General features: G+C 39.3%; 1 protein-coding gene across 1 annotated transcript in view; it reads right to left on the bottom strand.

Annotated features, from left to right (window-relative positions):
* The window catches only part of MICAL3 (microtubule associated monooxygenase, calponin and LIM domain containing 3), a 190083-nt gene that overhangs the window by 70189 nt on the left and 106590 nt on the right, over positions 1-13304 (bottom strand). Inside the window, exons 22-25 of the mRNA XM_063308572.1 lie at positions 11756-11863; positions 10920-11106; positions 8342-8430; positions 6438-6525 (exon numbers count right to left, since the gene is read on the bottom strand). Coding sequence (XP_063164642.1) covers positions 6438-6525; positions 8342-8430; positions 10920-11106; positions 11756-11863 — 472 coding nt within the window. The remainder of the gene's footprint in view (positions 1-6437; positions 6526-8341; positions 8431-10919; positions 11107-11755; positions 11864-13304) is intronic.

The raw sequence follows: 13304 nt of genomic DNA, 5'->3' as shown, positions 1-13304 counted from the left end.
AAAAGAGATAAACTATTTTTTCCCCCCAAGATTCAAGGTATTTTAACATCAATGCACAAGCAGTATTGCATATTGTTTAAGAAAATGCCCAGAATAACACATCTTTCAAGAAATGCATATACATACAAATAATAAAGCAAGTCACTGTATGGTTGAAAAAGAGATGTAAGAGAGAGGGAAAAATTTCCCCAGCAAAAAGTGTTCTCCATGGGATTTTATGCTTGAGCTCCGATATCATACGGCTTTCTGCTTTGTAGCTTTTCTAAAAGCGTTTCTTACACTGTAAAAATGCAGAAGACTCCATTTTTCCCCCTGGTCCTTTGCTACAGCCTCCTTGGCATTCCATATTCTGACCTTTCATCATTATCTCTCATTCATATATCCTGTGACAGGATGATTTTGTTCCTTTATAAAAACCTAGTAAGAACAAGGATGTGATGGGAACCCAGAACAGTCTCTCAAGACAATTCCAAGCCAAGCTCTGGAAGAATTTGTTTCAAAAGAGAGGGACCCTATCCGTAGTTACCCACCATACAGTGTAATAGTTATCCACCGAAAAAAGCAACGCCTTTCATTAATGTTAGTCTAACAGCAGTTTCATACATTGCAGCAAGTATGTCTAAGCCAGTTTCTCAACCTCAGCAACTTTAAGATGGGTGGGCTTCAACTCCCAGAATTCCCCCAGCCAGCATGCTGGCTGGGGGAATTCTGGGAGTTGAAGTCCACCCATCTTAAAGTTGCTGAGGTTGAGAAACACTGGTCTAAGCCATCTAGAAATGAATCCATAAGGTGTTATTCCACAGAGGGGCTTTGATGTATGTAAGCAAAAGATTTCATAGAATGACTGCTATCACATGAAGAAACTTTTGTGGGACAGGATCATCTATGGCTAAAGGTGTGTAGCCTACATAAAACAGTTCTACTCGTACAAGGACAGCCTTCTCCACGCTGAGTGCTCTCTAGATGCGGGGACTTCCAGCTTCCAGAGTTCTCCAGACAACATGGCAATTGCTGAGAATTCTGGTCATTGTAGTTTACGCATCTGGAGGAACAGCGGTTTAGGGAAAGCTGGCTTAGTGTCTAATTGAGACCAGACGCGGAAAAGATGAAAACTGGCAGTCCCTGAATGGCTGTTTTGATATACCAAATAATCCAAAATCTCTTGGAAGCGATTGGCCTATTTCCATCTTTAATATGTCACTTAATCAAACACGATTCTTTGAGTGCCACTATCTTATCCAGCTTCAGAGGAAAATAAACAAAAATATCTTAAAAAAGAACTCTTGCCTCACTCTTGTATGTTCAGAGTCCACAGTATGAATTTTGACAGACTTACAGGGTTTGCAAAATAATTTGCTATATTAGGGAAGCTCTTTAGGAAGGATTAATTTAGCACAGTCTGACAGATACTGTACAGTAGCAGTGGAGGTAGTAAAAACCCACTGATTCATAACAGGGCTGAAATTCTCTTATACTGTAGCACCTTAGCCAGGTACAATAAGCAAATGTATATAGATATTTGAAAGGGTTTCTCACATATGGAAAAGTGCTTTGGATATCCCAAATATTTACTAATGTAATGGTCAGTTGGGTAAAATATGTGCTCCATTAATATAAAAACTGATGCCACTAATACAAAAGTTGATGCTGGTCAAGTAATGTCTCAAGTTGAACTTTGGGCATGATTAACCTCAAGTCAGCAATGCAAGTCACAGACAGGCTTATTTGTATGACAATAAAGTATAACAGATCTTCTACTCAAAGTTGGCAATTGATTTAAGTAACAGAGACAGTCATTTAATCCATGGTGAAAAGGTTAAATTAACAAAACTCAAGTTTAGTATACTGAATGATCTGCACACAAAAATCATGTACAGTAGTCAAAAAACAAAAAGCTACTTTTAAATCAAAACCTCTTGACTTTAAGAAAGGGATCCAATTTGTAAAGATCATGTTGTGTACATTTACCAGGGGCATACACATATGTGAATAAAGTGCATGGAGCATAGTTCATTAACTCCTCATTACAGCTGTGTTGCTGTAAAAATACTATTATCAAAATTTAGCAGTGAACTAAATTAATAATAATAATAATAATAATTATTATTATTATTATTATTTATTAAACTTGTATGCCACTTGACTATCAACAACTTAACTGCCTCTCAACCGAATCCTTCTTCCATTCCATGTGTATACACTGGATGAATCAATGTGTTTGTAGGAATTTAAATTTGGTTTGTTTAAACCATGTACGTTTAGGAAACTTCTCTGATAATTTCAGTCAATTATCTAGTGCTCTGTTCTACAACAGATACCTAAAATTAGAGTTCCTCCAACCACTGATCAAGAAAGCATTCTATCCCCTTTCTTATGCTTAAGCAAATTCCTAACAACTATTAGGAATTGTCCTAACAGCCAGGAACCACGCTGAGACAAGGAACAGGTCTCTAGTGTTTTATTGCTGCTACATAACAGGAAAATCCTAACAAACTGAAGAAGCGTGGGAAAAACCCAGACATATAAACCCCAAAGGTTAAGGCGGGCCCGATCTGTGTCTCTTGGAATGGCTACCTAATTCCTCAGTGCTACGCATGCGCTTTACAGCCTGGATGGGAGCCCCCTGCTCGCCATCCTTACTCATGACATGAATCCTAACAACTATTAGGAATGCCATTCAAGAATATGGAGAAGCAGCAGAGGCCCCCTACCCCAATATTCAGTCCCTATGTAGCTTTATAAAATCTCTGCTTCAAACACTGCCTTCATTATGTAATTAAATATATATCCAGATCTTAATCCCTGAGCGTAAATGTTATTTTCCAAGTAATCCAAGTATCTTGGCCAATGTGTTGGGTAGCCTTCTCTACCAGTGCCCTCCAGATTATTGAATTATACCTTCCATCATCACCAGGCAGAATATCTAATACCTGAAGTACTTGGAAACAAGAGAGATGGTAGTTTAATTCATTTTGAGGACACCAGTTTGAGGAAGACCATCATTACTTGAACAGTATCTTAACTTCTTAATCCAAAGGGAATCAACTACTTAACTTCTGTCTCTCAAGCAAGGATATTTGTTTAAAAAAAAGAATGTAAATGTTACAGTGTTTCCTTCACATAATGGGAGGTATCTTGGATTGTGCATGTAACAATTCAGGGTGTTCATGAAAAGAAAATCGCCATAATTTCATTACACCTGTGAGACTGTTCTATGCCCTTGAGATGTGCTTCTCTCAACCTGACGTTCTCCAGATGTGCTGGACTATGATTTATCACTGGCCATACTGACTGGCAGTTCTAGAAGATATAGCTGGAAGACACCAGGTTGGGGAAGGCTGAACTAGACCCATGGAAGGATTGACACATTTTAGAACATTTTATAAACAGTTAGAATGAATAACATTTGTGTATTTAAGAATACATGTTAAAAAAATTAACACTCGCTGTAAAGCAATAAAAAAATACAAGAGACAGACAACTGTTACAGGATATAACCACTGAAAAGCAAGGATCCCCCTCCTCTCTCCCCCATATCTTTTATTGGCAACAGCAGCAATTGTATCATATAGGCAAAAGTAAAGAGATTATTTCACACAAGAGTCCCAGGAAAAAAAGTACAAGAAAAGGCTTAATACAAGAACTGCAATAAGCATGTCAAGAGTTCAAGCGCAGAAAGCATCAGTTGTGACTTTCATCAACCTTGGGCCAGCAGAAAGGACTGCAACCTTGATAGTCAATTTCCAAAAAAATGTCTCCGGATAGCAGGAACATCAAAAGCTATTCACGGAAAACAATTTCAGGGGCCTCAGCAAATCAGAAGCAGCCATGAAGAGGAAATGTGGCCTGCTTTAATAGCTTTATTAAATGTGCTTCTTTAAGGTCAGTGAATGATGCCTTTGATTTAGATTTAGGTTCTAATGACAATCACACAATCCATAAGATGGAAGAGACACACGTGCCAGAAAGACTAATAGCAACTTACAGGAAGTAGTTATTTTACCTATTGAACTACAAGCTTGAATACAGTAAAATTCTCTTCTCTGCTGTCCAAGTTAGCTAATAGACAAGGAAGGGTAGAGATTTAAAATTCCATAGTAACCAAGCAAACATTGGTTGCAAATTTGCTTGAAACATGCAAATAGCAAAAGCAGCACACCACTCTCATGCCCTGGCCCACACATGAACCAAGAGCATATGAACCAAGAGCCAGCTTGGAAATGGACAACTGACCACAAACACAGATTGGCATGAGGTACAGAGTTTGTCCAGCATTTCCAATAACATTAGTAATCCCTCTGCTACTTTTTTTTTCAAATCAGGAACAATTTGCACACTTTGAAATGCCAATCTGCTTTAATTTCAGGATCTCTAATGGGCAGTTAAACAAATCCTCTTTCTTTATTCTTGGTAGCAATGCAGAATTTGCACAAGGCTTTGCAACCCTTTGCAAGACTGGTTTTTGGAAACAAACTAGGTTTGAAAAATCCTAACATGTCCAGTCTGAACAAGATAAAATGCAACATTTTCTCAGCTCTGAACCCACGCTGGTGTCTGGTGATTTGAGATCTTTTTCCAGCCTTTTTTTAACTATCACCAAAAGTCATAAAGCATCTATACCACAAAGCACAAGATTAATTCATGCTTTAATTATTGCTTTAACCAACTTAGTAAGGTGATTACAGTGTTATCTCTATAACTCAAGCATGTAAAAACACACATATTAGCAAAATAGCTATTTGTCCCCTGAACTCACACTATAAATATATAGAGTTCTATCTAGTTGCCTAGTGTAGCACATATAATAATTTCCTATACCCATCAGTCACTACTGAAACATGACTCTACCTAGCAGACAGCCATAAAATATGAAATGTCCATTTTCTCTCCTGACCAGCAGGAACAGAAATTAACAGGTAAGTAGTTTACTAAGAATCCAGGCCAGCCATTAACTCATATTAAACTGAGAAAAATAAGTCAGAAGCTCCCTAACGCTATTAGAAATCAAGTGAGTCATATGCAATCCGTTCCACTTGCAAATTACCTTGGTATACTGTCCCATCAAATAACAAATTCAGATTAAACCTGCACTTTCAAAATTTGTCTGAACTACTAGGTTTAAACTCCTTTTAAGGGATTCACTCAGTGTCAGCAACTAAGCAATTACATAATGGACAGAACAGATGCACCTCTTCTTCACATCTGGCTTCTCTGGCTACGCAAAGAAACATCTTGCTGTATCAAATCCTTCCAGAATCTTTCATTTTGCTGCTTTGTAAAAGATGCCACACAAATACAAAAACCTACAATACTATTGAGACTCCTATACTTGGAGGAGGAGGAAACTGGAAATCCCAGTCTCAAGTCATGCAGTTACAATTTTTCATGCCATTCAAAAAAGCTTTAATGTCTTCTAAATATTCATTTGAGGGCCGTACCTTCATGGCTTCATTCACAACTATAGCTTTGGCCTCATACTAAATTGGCCCAGCTTTCCAGATCCAGAATCTAAATCCATTCTGATTTTCCCTCAGGTTTCCCTCCTGCTTGGTTACCAATGGTCTAAGAGAATAGCCTAGCCAAATGAGTATTTTTGGCACAAAACGCTCCCTCATAGGAAGCATCAATTTCGAGATTATGCAGAATCCTCTCAGTGCGCAGTTTGATTTGACAGCCCATTCCAGAACTACCACGAGGAAAAGCCCATATTTAGGCAGACGGTATCTGAGCTTGTCAACCTCAGTAGCAGCTAGGGTTAAAGGATATGGGCCCTCCTGGCTGCCAGAGAAATCAAGGAGGATATCAAGGAGGTTTTGATGTTTTGCTATTCAGATACCACATTAGTCAGAATCAGGGGTACAGGGATACAGTAGTCAGAGTTTGGGTAAACACAGAAATTCAGTTAATGAAGCCATATTCCACGCCTCTTCCAAGCAACAATAACATTATAGTTAATCCATCAATTACCTATTTCACAGATCAATTCTTTTGAAAAACCTGGACCCACCATAAGGAAATGCTGAACTGGGTGTCTGTGTTTACCTGAACCGGATTCAAAACAATATTCTTATTAAGATCATTTTTCAGAGATTTGTCTCTAAAACTACAAGACAAGTTGCTCCTTTCCCCCATGTACATATTGGTCCCCGAGCCTCTCCCCAAATAATACAGGGTTACAAAGCTGTAGTTCTGGGGTTAATATCCTAGTGCTGATAAAAACTCTCCCAGTATCTGCACAAGGACCTCCGACTGGACATAGAGAAAGGGGACTCCGAAAGCTACCAGCTGGCACATGAAAAAGGAGTCCAAAGGATTTTGGGCTATGTGGTACCCAATGGAGGAAACCGTGCCCTGCAGCAGCTGGCTTGCCTCCCTAACTCTGTCAAAGATGCAGAGCGAGTACCGCATCATCTTGCCAAACAAGGAAGCAGAGCTACCTGGGGTCTTTTCGGACGACGCTGAGATGGAATTTGCACGCCCTGCACCATCAGCTGCCATGCTGTCCTGTACAATCCCTTTGTTGTCCTGGAGGAAAAAAGGTGAGGAAATATGCAACTTCAAACGTAGGTAGCTTTAAATGTAGGTAAAGGAAGATATGCAAATGAGCAAGAGGTGATATGGTTTTGCTTAAAAAAGTAAATGTGTTTGTAATGGTGAACTGCTGAGATACTACTCAATCATAATTTAATTAATACTTTTAACTCCTTCAAAATAAGACAGCTTTTCAGAACTGATTGCTGGTTTTCAGCATACCCTTTTCTGCTGGCTATGTATTTTTTTTCACTGAAATGGAAATAAAGGACATAGTTGAAGACTGCCCCTTAGTCCCACAACTCCTTCAGCTCTCTCCAGCCCATTCTTCTCCTTCTGACATTCCCTTCTACCTTTCACATTCATTCGCCACATACTGTAGCTCCCCCGTTCCCAATCCATGCTCAGTGGAATGCTGAAAAACAGACTGCTTCTGCTAGAGGACAAAACTGATCACATGCTGCTGATAACATGATCCAAAGACTCCAGAGTGACATTCAAAATGGTTGCTTTGGGGGGCTCAAGAGCCAGACAAAGTGGACAACCAATTATTTAGGGGCTGCACCACCTACATATGCACTCAAGCCCATCTGGCCAGTCTCCTCCCTCCCCCACTTTTCTCTTGCCAAAGCCAATCCTCAACAGCCTGTGAATCAGATGGTTAGTGGGTTAGCAAAGTCTGCTGGCAAAATGTCAGGTATGAGACCAATAGTGAGCTGGAAGTTGGCCACCCTAATATAATTCATGCTCCCCTTCATCAGGGATGCTCCCTGGATAACAGGTAAACATGATCACATATTTTCCTTATTTATTTAAAGAATTTATATGACTGCCTATCTCACATAGTGATCCTAGGAGGCTCACAGCAACCAATAAAAACAACAAGATAAAAACAGAACACATCCTCCCCACCAGGCATCAGGCTGACCATACTATTGACCCCCGACTCAACGCCATCCTAGCCCAATCTTGGGGGAACAGCCAGGTCTTCACAACCTGCCAGAAGGCTAAAAGGATAGGGGGCCCTTGAATCTTGGGTGGAAGGCTATTCCAAAAGTCTATTGTTAAAGGAATAGACTGGCAAGAAGATAGGATAGAAATATTTAAATAAATGTTAAATCAATGTTTGGCATTAAATTAAGAAGCATGTTAAATATATCTATCTATCTCTCTATCTATCTAAAACATGGATTTGTAAAGATGTAGATTTGGCTATTTGATTTTATATAAATTGTTATCTGCAAAGAAAGAATATAAAGTCAACCACAGAAGTAAAATGAAAACATGTTACTGTTTTAATTTCTTCCTTTGTCCAGATGATCTGATATTCTGGATTGGGGTAGAGACCCTGATGTCCTCCATATATTTTGGCTGTCAGTTTCCATAATCCCTTTCCATGGCCCCTTCTGCCTTACATTTATGAAAGTTGTAGCCCCAAACATTTGGAGGACATCATGTTACTTACATTATACTCATTAACACCCAATACTGCAGATTTTGAATCAACTGATTGAAAAAAGTCCTCCTTTGTGAAATACATGGACATATGGAAATAATGCAGAGAAGAGTATTTTTATTATTCTTTATATTTTCAATTTTGGCTATAGAGAAGTTTAATTTTACAACTACTGACACATTCTTGCCTGGTCCCTTCCATTGTGTAAGGTTTAAAACCCTTTCCAAAATGATTTATACAGTAAAGATTTGTGTAATGGCTAGTAAGTCAAACCCTCCCCTTGCAAACAACTTGAAGCCATTTTTTAATACCAAGAAGCAACACTTATTACAAAAAAATAAAGCTACATCTTACCTTTCCTGACAGAGGACCCACTGCTGGTCTCTTCCTTTGGGCATAACCTGAAAGCCTGTAACAGTAGTGGGGTTTGCAGTAGAATTTTCCTACAAACAGACCAAGGAGGATAGTAAGATAATAGGTGAACGCCACAGTTGTTTAACACTACACAGTGCAGGAATTTGATTATATCTTCTCTACTTTGTCATGTCAACTATACAATTATGTCGAAAAAGTTTTAAGTTAACTTCTTCCAGTTTAAAAATAATGGATTTCCCTATGGTTCCCTGACATCTATTTAACCAACACCCAGTTTAGCCACCCGAGTAGCCGAGAGAAACTTGTATGGTATCCCAAACTAACAAAGCACTACTGTGTAAGGAACAAAGGCTGCATCACATGAAAATCTGGCAGAAGGACTGCTAGAAAAATGAACGCAAAAACAGGAGGGCTAGGCATTAACTCCAAACAGGCTATTGCTTATGAACTACTCTGGGAAACTTTGGGAGATGAAGAATGGGCAAAACTGTTGAAATTAATCATGCCAAGACAGGTGGTTTCCAGTTATAAATTTTAAATATTTGTCTTAAATATTCTAATGGGCAACAGATCTGCTACTGAAATCAGAGCTACAAGAACCTCTAATGACCTACTAAACTTTCTGAAGAGTCTTTGAGGACACCTCCTTATGGAAGGTTGCAGCATTTGTACCTACAATGAAGGTCTCAAAAGCTGAGAAACTGGCCATTCCTCTCCTCTCTGGATATCTTTGTTAACAACTTATAGGACCCCTCAGGAGAAATCTACTCAACAAATGGCTGCAAAGATCTACAGTCTCATCCCTGAAAAGTCACTATCAATTGCAGATATAGAATATAACCAGCCTTACTAATTGTTAAGCAGCGTTTTCTGCAATGATAACGTCAATGAAGAGTTGAATCATATGTATTATACAACCTTCTCTGTGGAAGCTCATTGAACACCTACAGCTGAGATTTAAAAGTACCTGTTTTTCTGTCTCTAAAGCTGAAAGGCCCCTTTCTACAAGAGACAGAAGTAGCTGCTGTTCATTGCAATTGCAAATGGGTTCTCTCATTTGGAGCTTTTGTAAAAGGTTTATTGCTTAATGCTTAAATACCTTATTTGGTTTAATATAAAACCACATATTAGTATTTGTAAAGTTTGTATTCTGCCTTTTGTTCAGGAGCTCAAGATGGTATACATAACACCCCCTCCTCCAATTTTTCTCACCGTAACAACCCTATGAGGCAGGTTGAGCTGAAAGAGAGGGACTGGTCCAAAGCCTCCCAGGCTGTTCTCACGTTGAAGGTGGATTAGAACTTGGGTGTTCCCATCTTAGATCAATACCTTCACCATGATATCATCCCGGCTGTTTGGGAGAGGGACTTACTCAAAGTCTCTCAGGGCACTTTCATGGCTAAGGGAGGACTAGAACCTGAGTCTCCCCAACCCCAGTCTAGCACCTTTACCATTACACCATGCTGACTCTTGGTCCAACAGAGAAAAGCTGGCCCCACGTCACCCAGGGAGCTTCCATGGATGGGGGTGGACTAGAACTTGGGTCTCCCTAACGTTAGTCCAATTTATAGTTCAGTTTCTGTTGTCTGCGTAAGTATTTTCTGGTGTTTAATTTAATTCACAATCTCTAGTAACTTTGAAAGATGCACATTTAAAAATAGTTAAATTGTATTAACGTGTATCCTAATGTGATTTAGTTGTTAAGATAGTGGTTCTTACATTTTGTAGTAATTCAACCCACTAAAATAATAAGTGAATTTGTGTAAACTCCTCCCTCCATGCATAGAACCAATGATTTCATCGGGGGTTAGGGTTGGGAAAGAAACAAATCTACAACTTTAATAACTAAATTTTAATCTATATATCACAGAAGTTCTCAAATACTCCATCTATTCCCTGCGGCTTGCACAGGCAAAGCAAGAATGCTGCTAAAATTCACTCCCACTTTACCTGAACAACCCCACAGTTCACTGCCCTAGGCAAAGTGGGCTATAAACGCCAGAGTGATTTTTAATGGTATTCCTACTTTGCCTCTGCAAACCTGATCATATTTTTTAAAAAGTATGACCCCTTCTAAGTCTTGCCTAGATCTCTAGGTTAAGATGATAGATTAAGGTTGTGACTCCTGTAGTTAAGGTCATGGACTAACACTGAGGACCTCCAGGTTCATTTTACTCTCTGCCTTTGAGACCCACTGGAGGACTTTGGGCCTAACACTTTTTCACATCTAACCCACTTGATAAGGCTGTTTGGCGGGGGAGATAAAAGGAAGCAAGACCCCAAGGAAATAGCCTTAAGTTCCTGAAGGAGAAACAGGGTATCAATCAATCAATCAAATTAATTAAAACAACAAACCAAACCAAAACTCAACTTCTAATTCAGTCAAGTTTCAAATCTTGACATTTACCAACACTTCTGTTTTTGCACTTCAGTCTTTTTAGATTATCCTAAAATGACCTAACGTGCAATAACCTCTTTACTGTTCCCTATGGACATATCCTGAGATTTAATTCCGAAGACTTGCAGCCCCAGAAGACAAAGGATCAATTTCACTTACCGTCCACCAAATCATAGGCATATGAAGACAAGCGCAGAGTGGTGGCACAGTATTCACATTTAAAGCAGCTGCGGTGAAAGAATTTGCCTTCAGCGCTGAGCCTCTCCATCACGTAGACCCGTTTGTGGCAGAAGTAACAGACATCACTGCCTCCAACGTTGGGGGGGAATTCTTTTTTTAATGAACCCTAAAGCAGAAGGAGTAAGGAAAGCGTTATGAGCTTGCTGTCACTCCCATCGGTGCCATTCATTTTCGCTTGGGTTGTCTTGAAATTTTCTACAGAGGATGCTCCAGAGAATGACCAAAACAGGGTAACCTACAAATAAATCAAGGGTCCTGAGACAGTGAGAAAAGGCCAGCAAGAGTACAGCCTGGGACCTGTAGCATTTAACTACCCAAAGTATACAAGCCCATGGCATTTGATGGATTAGAGGATATGTAAATAATTCATAGAGTCTTGTTGACCTTCACCTCCCATCTCTAAAGGAGGAAAACATTATTTACCTTGTAGGGTTATTGTGAAACAGAAACTTGTGATATAGTAATTACAATGGTAATAACCCTCCCTCCTCATATACCAAGGCAAGAATTACGCCCCCGGTCTCTTTGATGTCAAGTGGCATCTGCATACATATCCATAAAGATGTATCTCTCAGCTCATCTTTTATTCATAGGAGTCTTTATAAGAGTCAGGAACAGACACAGGTATGCCTGACTACCTCAAATAAAGCACCAAGGAAAAAATAGATACTGTATTATGAGATGAAGAAAGAGACCCTAATTTCAAATCTCACACCCACAAACACACACTGCTTTCTGTAAGTCAATTTTCTTACCAGTTCCTTCTTGTCTAGAAGGGTTTTGGGCTGGTCTTTCCTTTGAAGCTGATTGGCTATCTGCTCAGCCAATGAGCTCACGCCTCCTGTATACATCTTTATATACTTCTACCAGGTGAAAATAATTGGGGAGAGGGAAGGTGGTGGATGGAAAGAGAAACAATATAAATTGTGTTGAAACCGAGGAGAGAAAAAATGGTAAAAAGGGTGCAAAAGCGAATCAAACCATGCCAAGACAGTGGACCACGCAAGTGTGTGTGATACGAACGAAACAGGTGATAGCAGCAACCAGTGGTGTAAGCAGCACGAACTTTAACCACTAACAGTCCATAACCAACTCCACGTGGATTCTCAGGAGAGACTAACTTATTTGCCAGATAGTACTTTATCAAATGGAAGGAGTTCGAAGACCCAAGTTTCTCCAGCACACTATTTCTCCAAAAGCTTTAGAACTAATATATTGTATTTATCTCTACATTGCAAACCAGACACAGTCCTCAAACAAGGCTAGATTCTAGCAGCAACTTGGCTACTGCTGATCCACAAGATAATAACAGTAAATTCTTGAAAGGGAAAGATGTGTTCAAAAGAGAGACAATCCGAATTTAAGAAACATGGAAGATCAGACAGTCAAAAACTTGCTTCCATTACATCTTCGCTAAATCTAAAATAATCCTTCCATCTTAAAGATACACATTTTAGGAAGAAGCCACATCTCTATTTCAGGCATATCCAATATACAGAAGCATTTTATTCTCAGCAATACCCAAGTATTTGAATATTATGAATACTATATCCGAAAACACAAGGTCAGGAATTGTATATTCTGGATAAAGGATACTTTAAAAGGAAAAGAGGAAGACAGCAGGAAAGAGACATCTAATTTGACTGAGATTTATTGATATTAGCCTATAGCCCAGGAACAAGGTTTTTTCTACAGGGCTCTAAAAGCAAACTGTAACTCAAACTGCACTACAGAAAAAGCAGACAGGATTATTGTTCAGAAATACATTGGAAGAGGGAACGCCTTTGTTTGACAAGTCACACAAAATACATCCTGCCAACACCACCATGGGGAAGGAAAAGCAGCTTGATGATGTTGGATGGCATCTTTTCAAGAAAAAAAAAGTTTGAAAAGAGATTCAGAAACAAGTTAGAATCATCCAGCAGTTCAGTCACTTCAAAAACAAAGGGTGTTCCAACTATTATATGTTAATTTACTTTGCACAAAAGAACACAGGCTAAAACCAGCAAGCTTTTCCACCCACCTTCTGAGTGGTAGGCACTTGAGGGCAGCAGAAAAGTTATGATAGCTTACCCTTCTCCAACCTGATGTTGGGTGGATATATGGAATGACGTTTCCGTATTGCCAAGCTAGCATAACTGGAGAAGCCTGTAAAAACTGCTGTGACTATAGTGTTTTCACCAGAATATGAGAGAAGTGTCAGTCTAGAGCAGTGTTTCTCAACCTTAGCCATTTTAAGATGTGTGGACTTCAACTCCCAGAATTCCATGGCTGGCTGGGAAATTCTGGGAGTTGAAGTCCACA

The sequence above is a fragment of the Candoia aspera genome, chromosome 7 (genome assembly GCF_035149785.1).
Source record: "Candoia aspera isolate rCanAsp1 chromosome 7, rCanAsp1.hap2, whole genome shotgun sequence".
In the NCBI taxonomy this organism is placed as follows: domain Eukaryota; kingdom Metazoa; phylum Chordata; class Lepidosauria; order Squamata; family Boidae; genus Candoia; species Candoia aspera.
The sequence above is the reverse complement of the archived record's forward strand: the minus strand, read 5'-3'. Positions and strand labels throughout refer to the sequence as shown.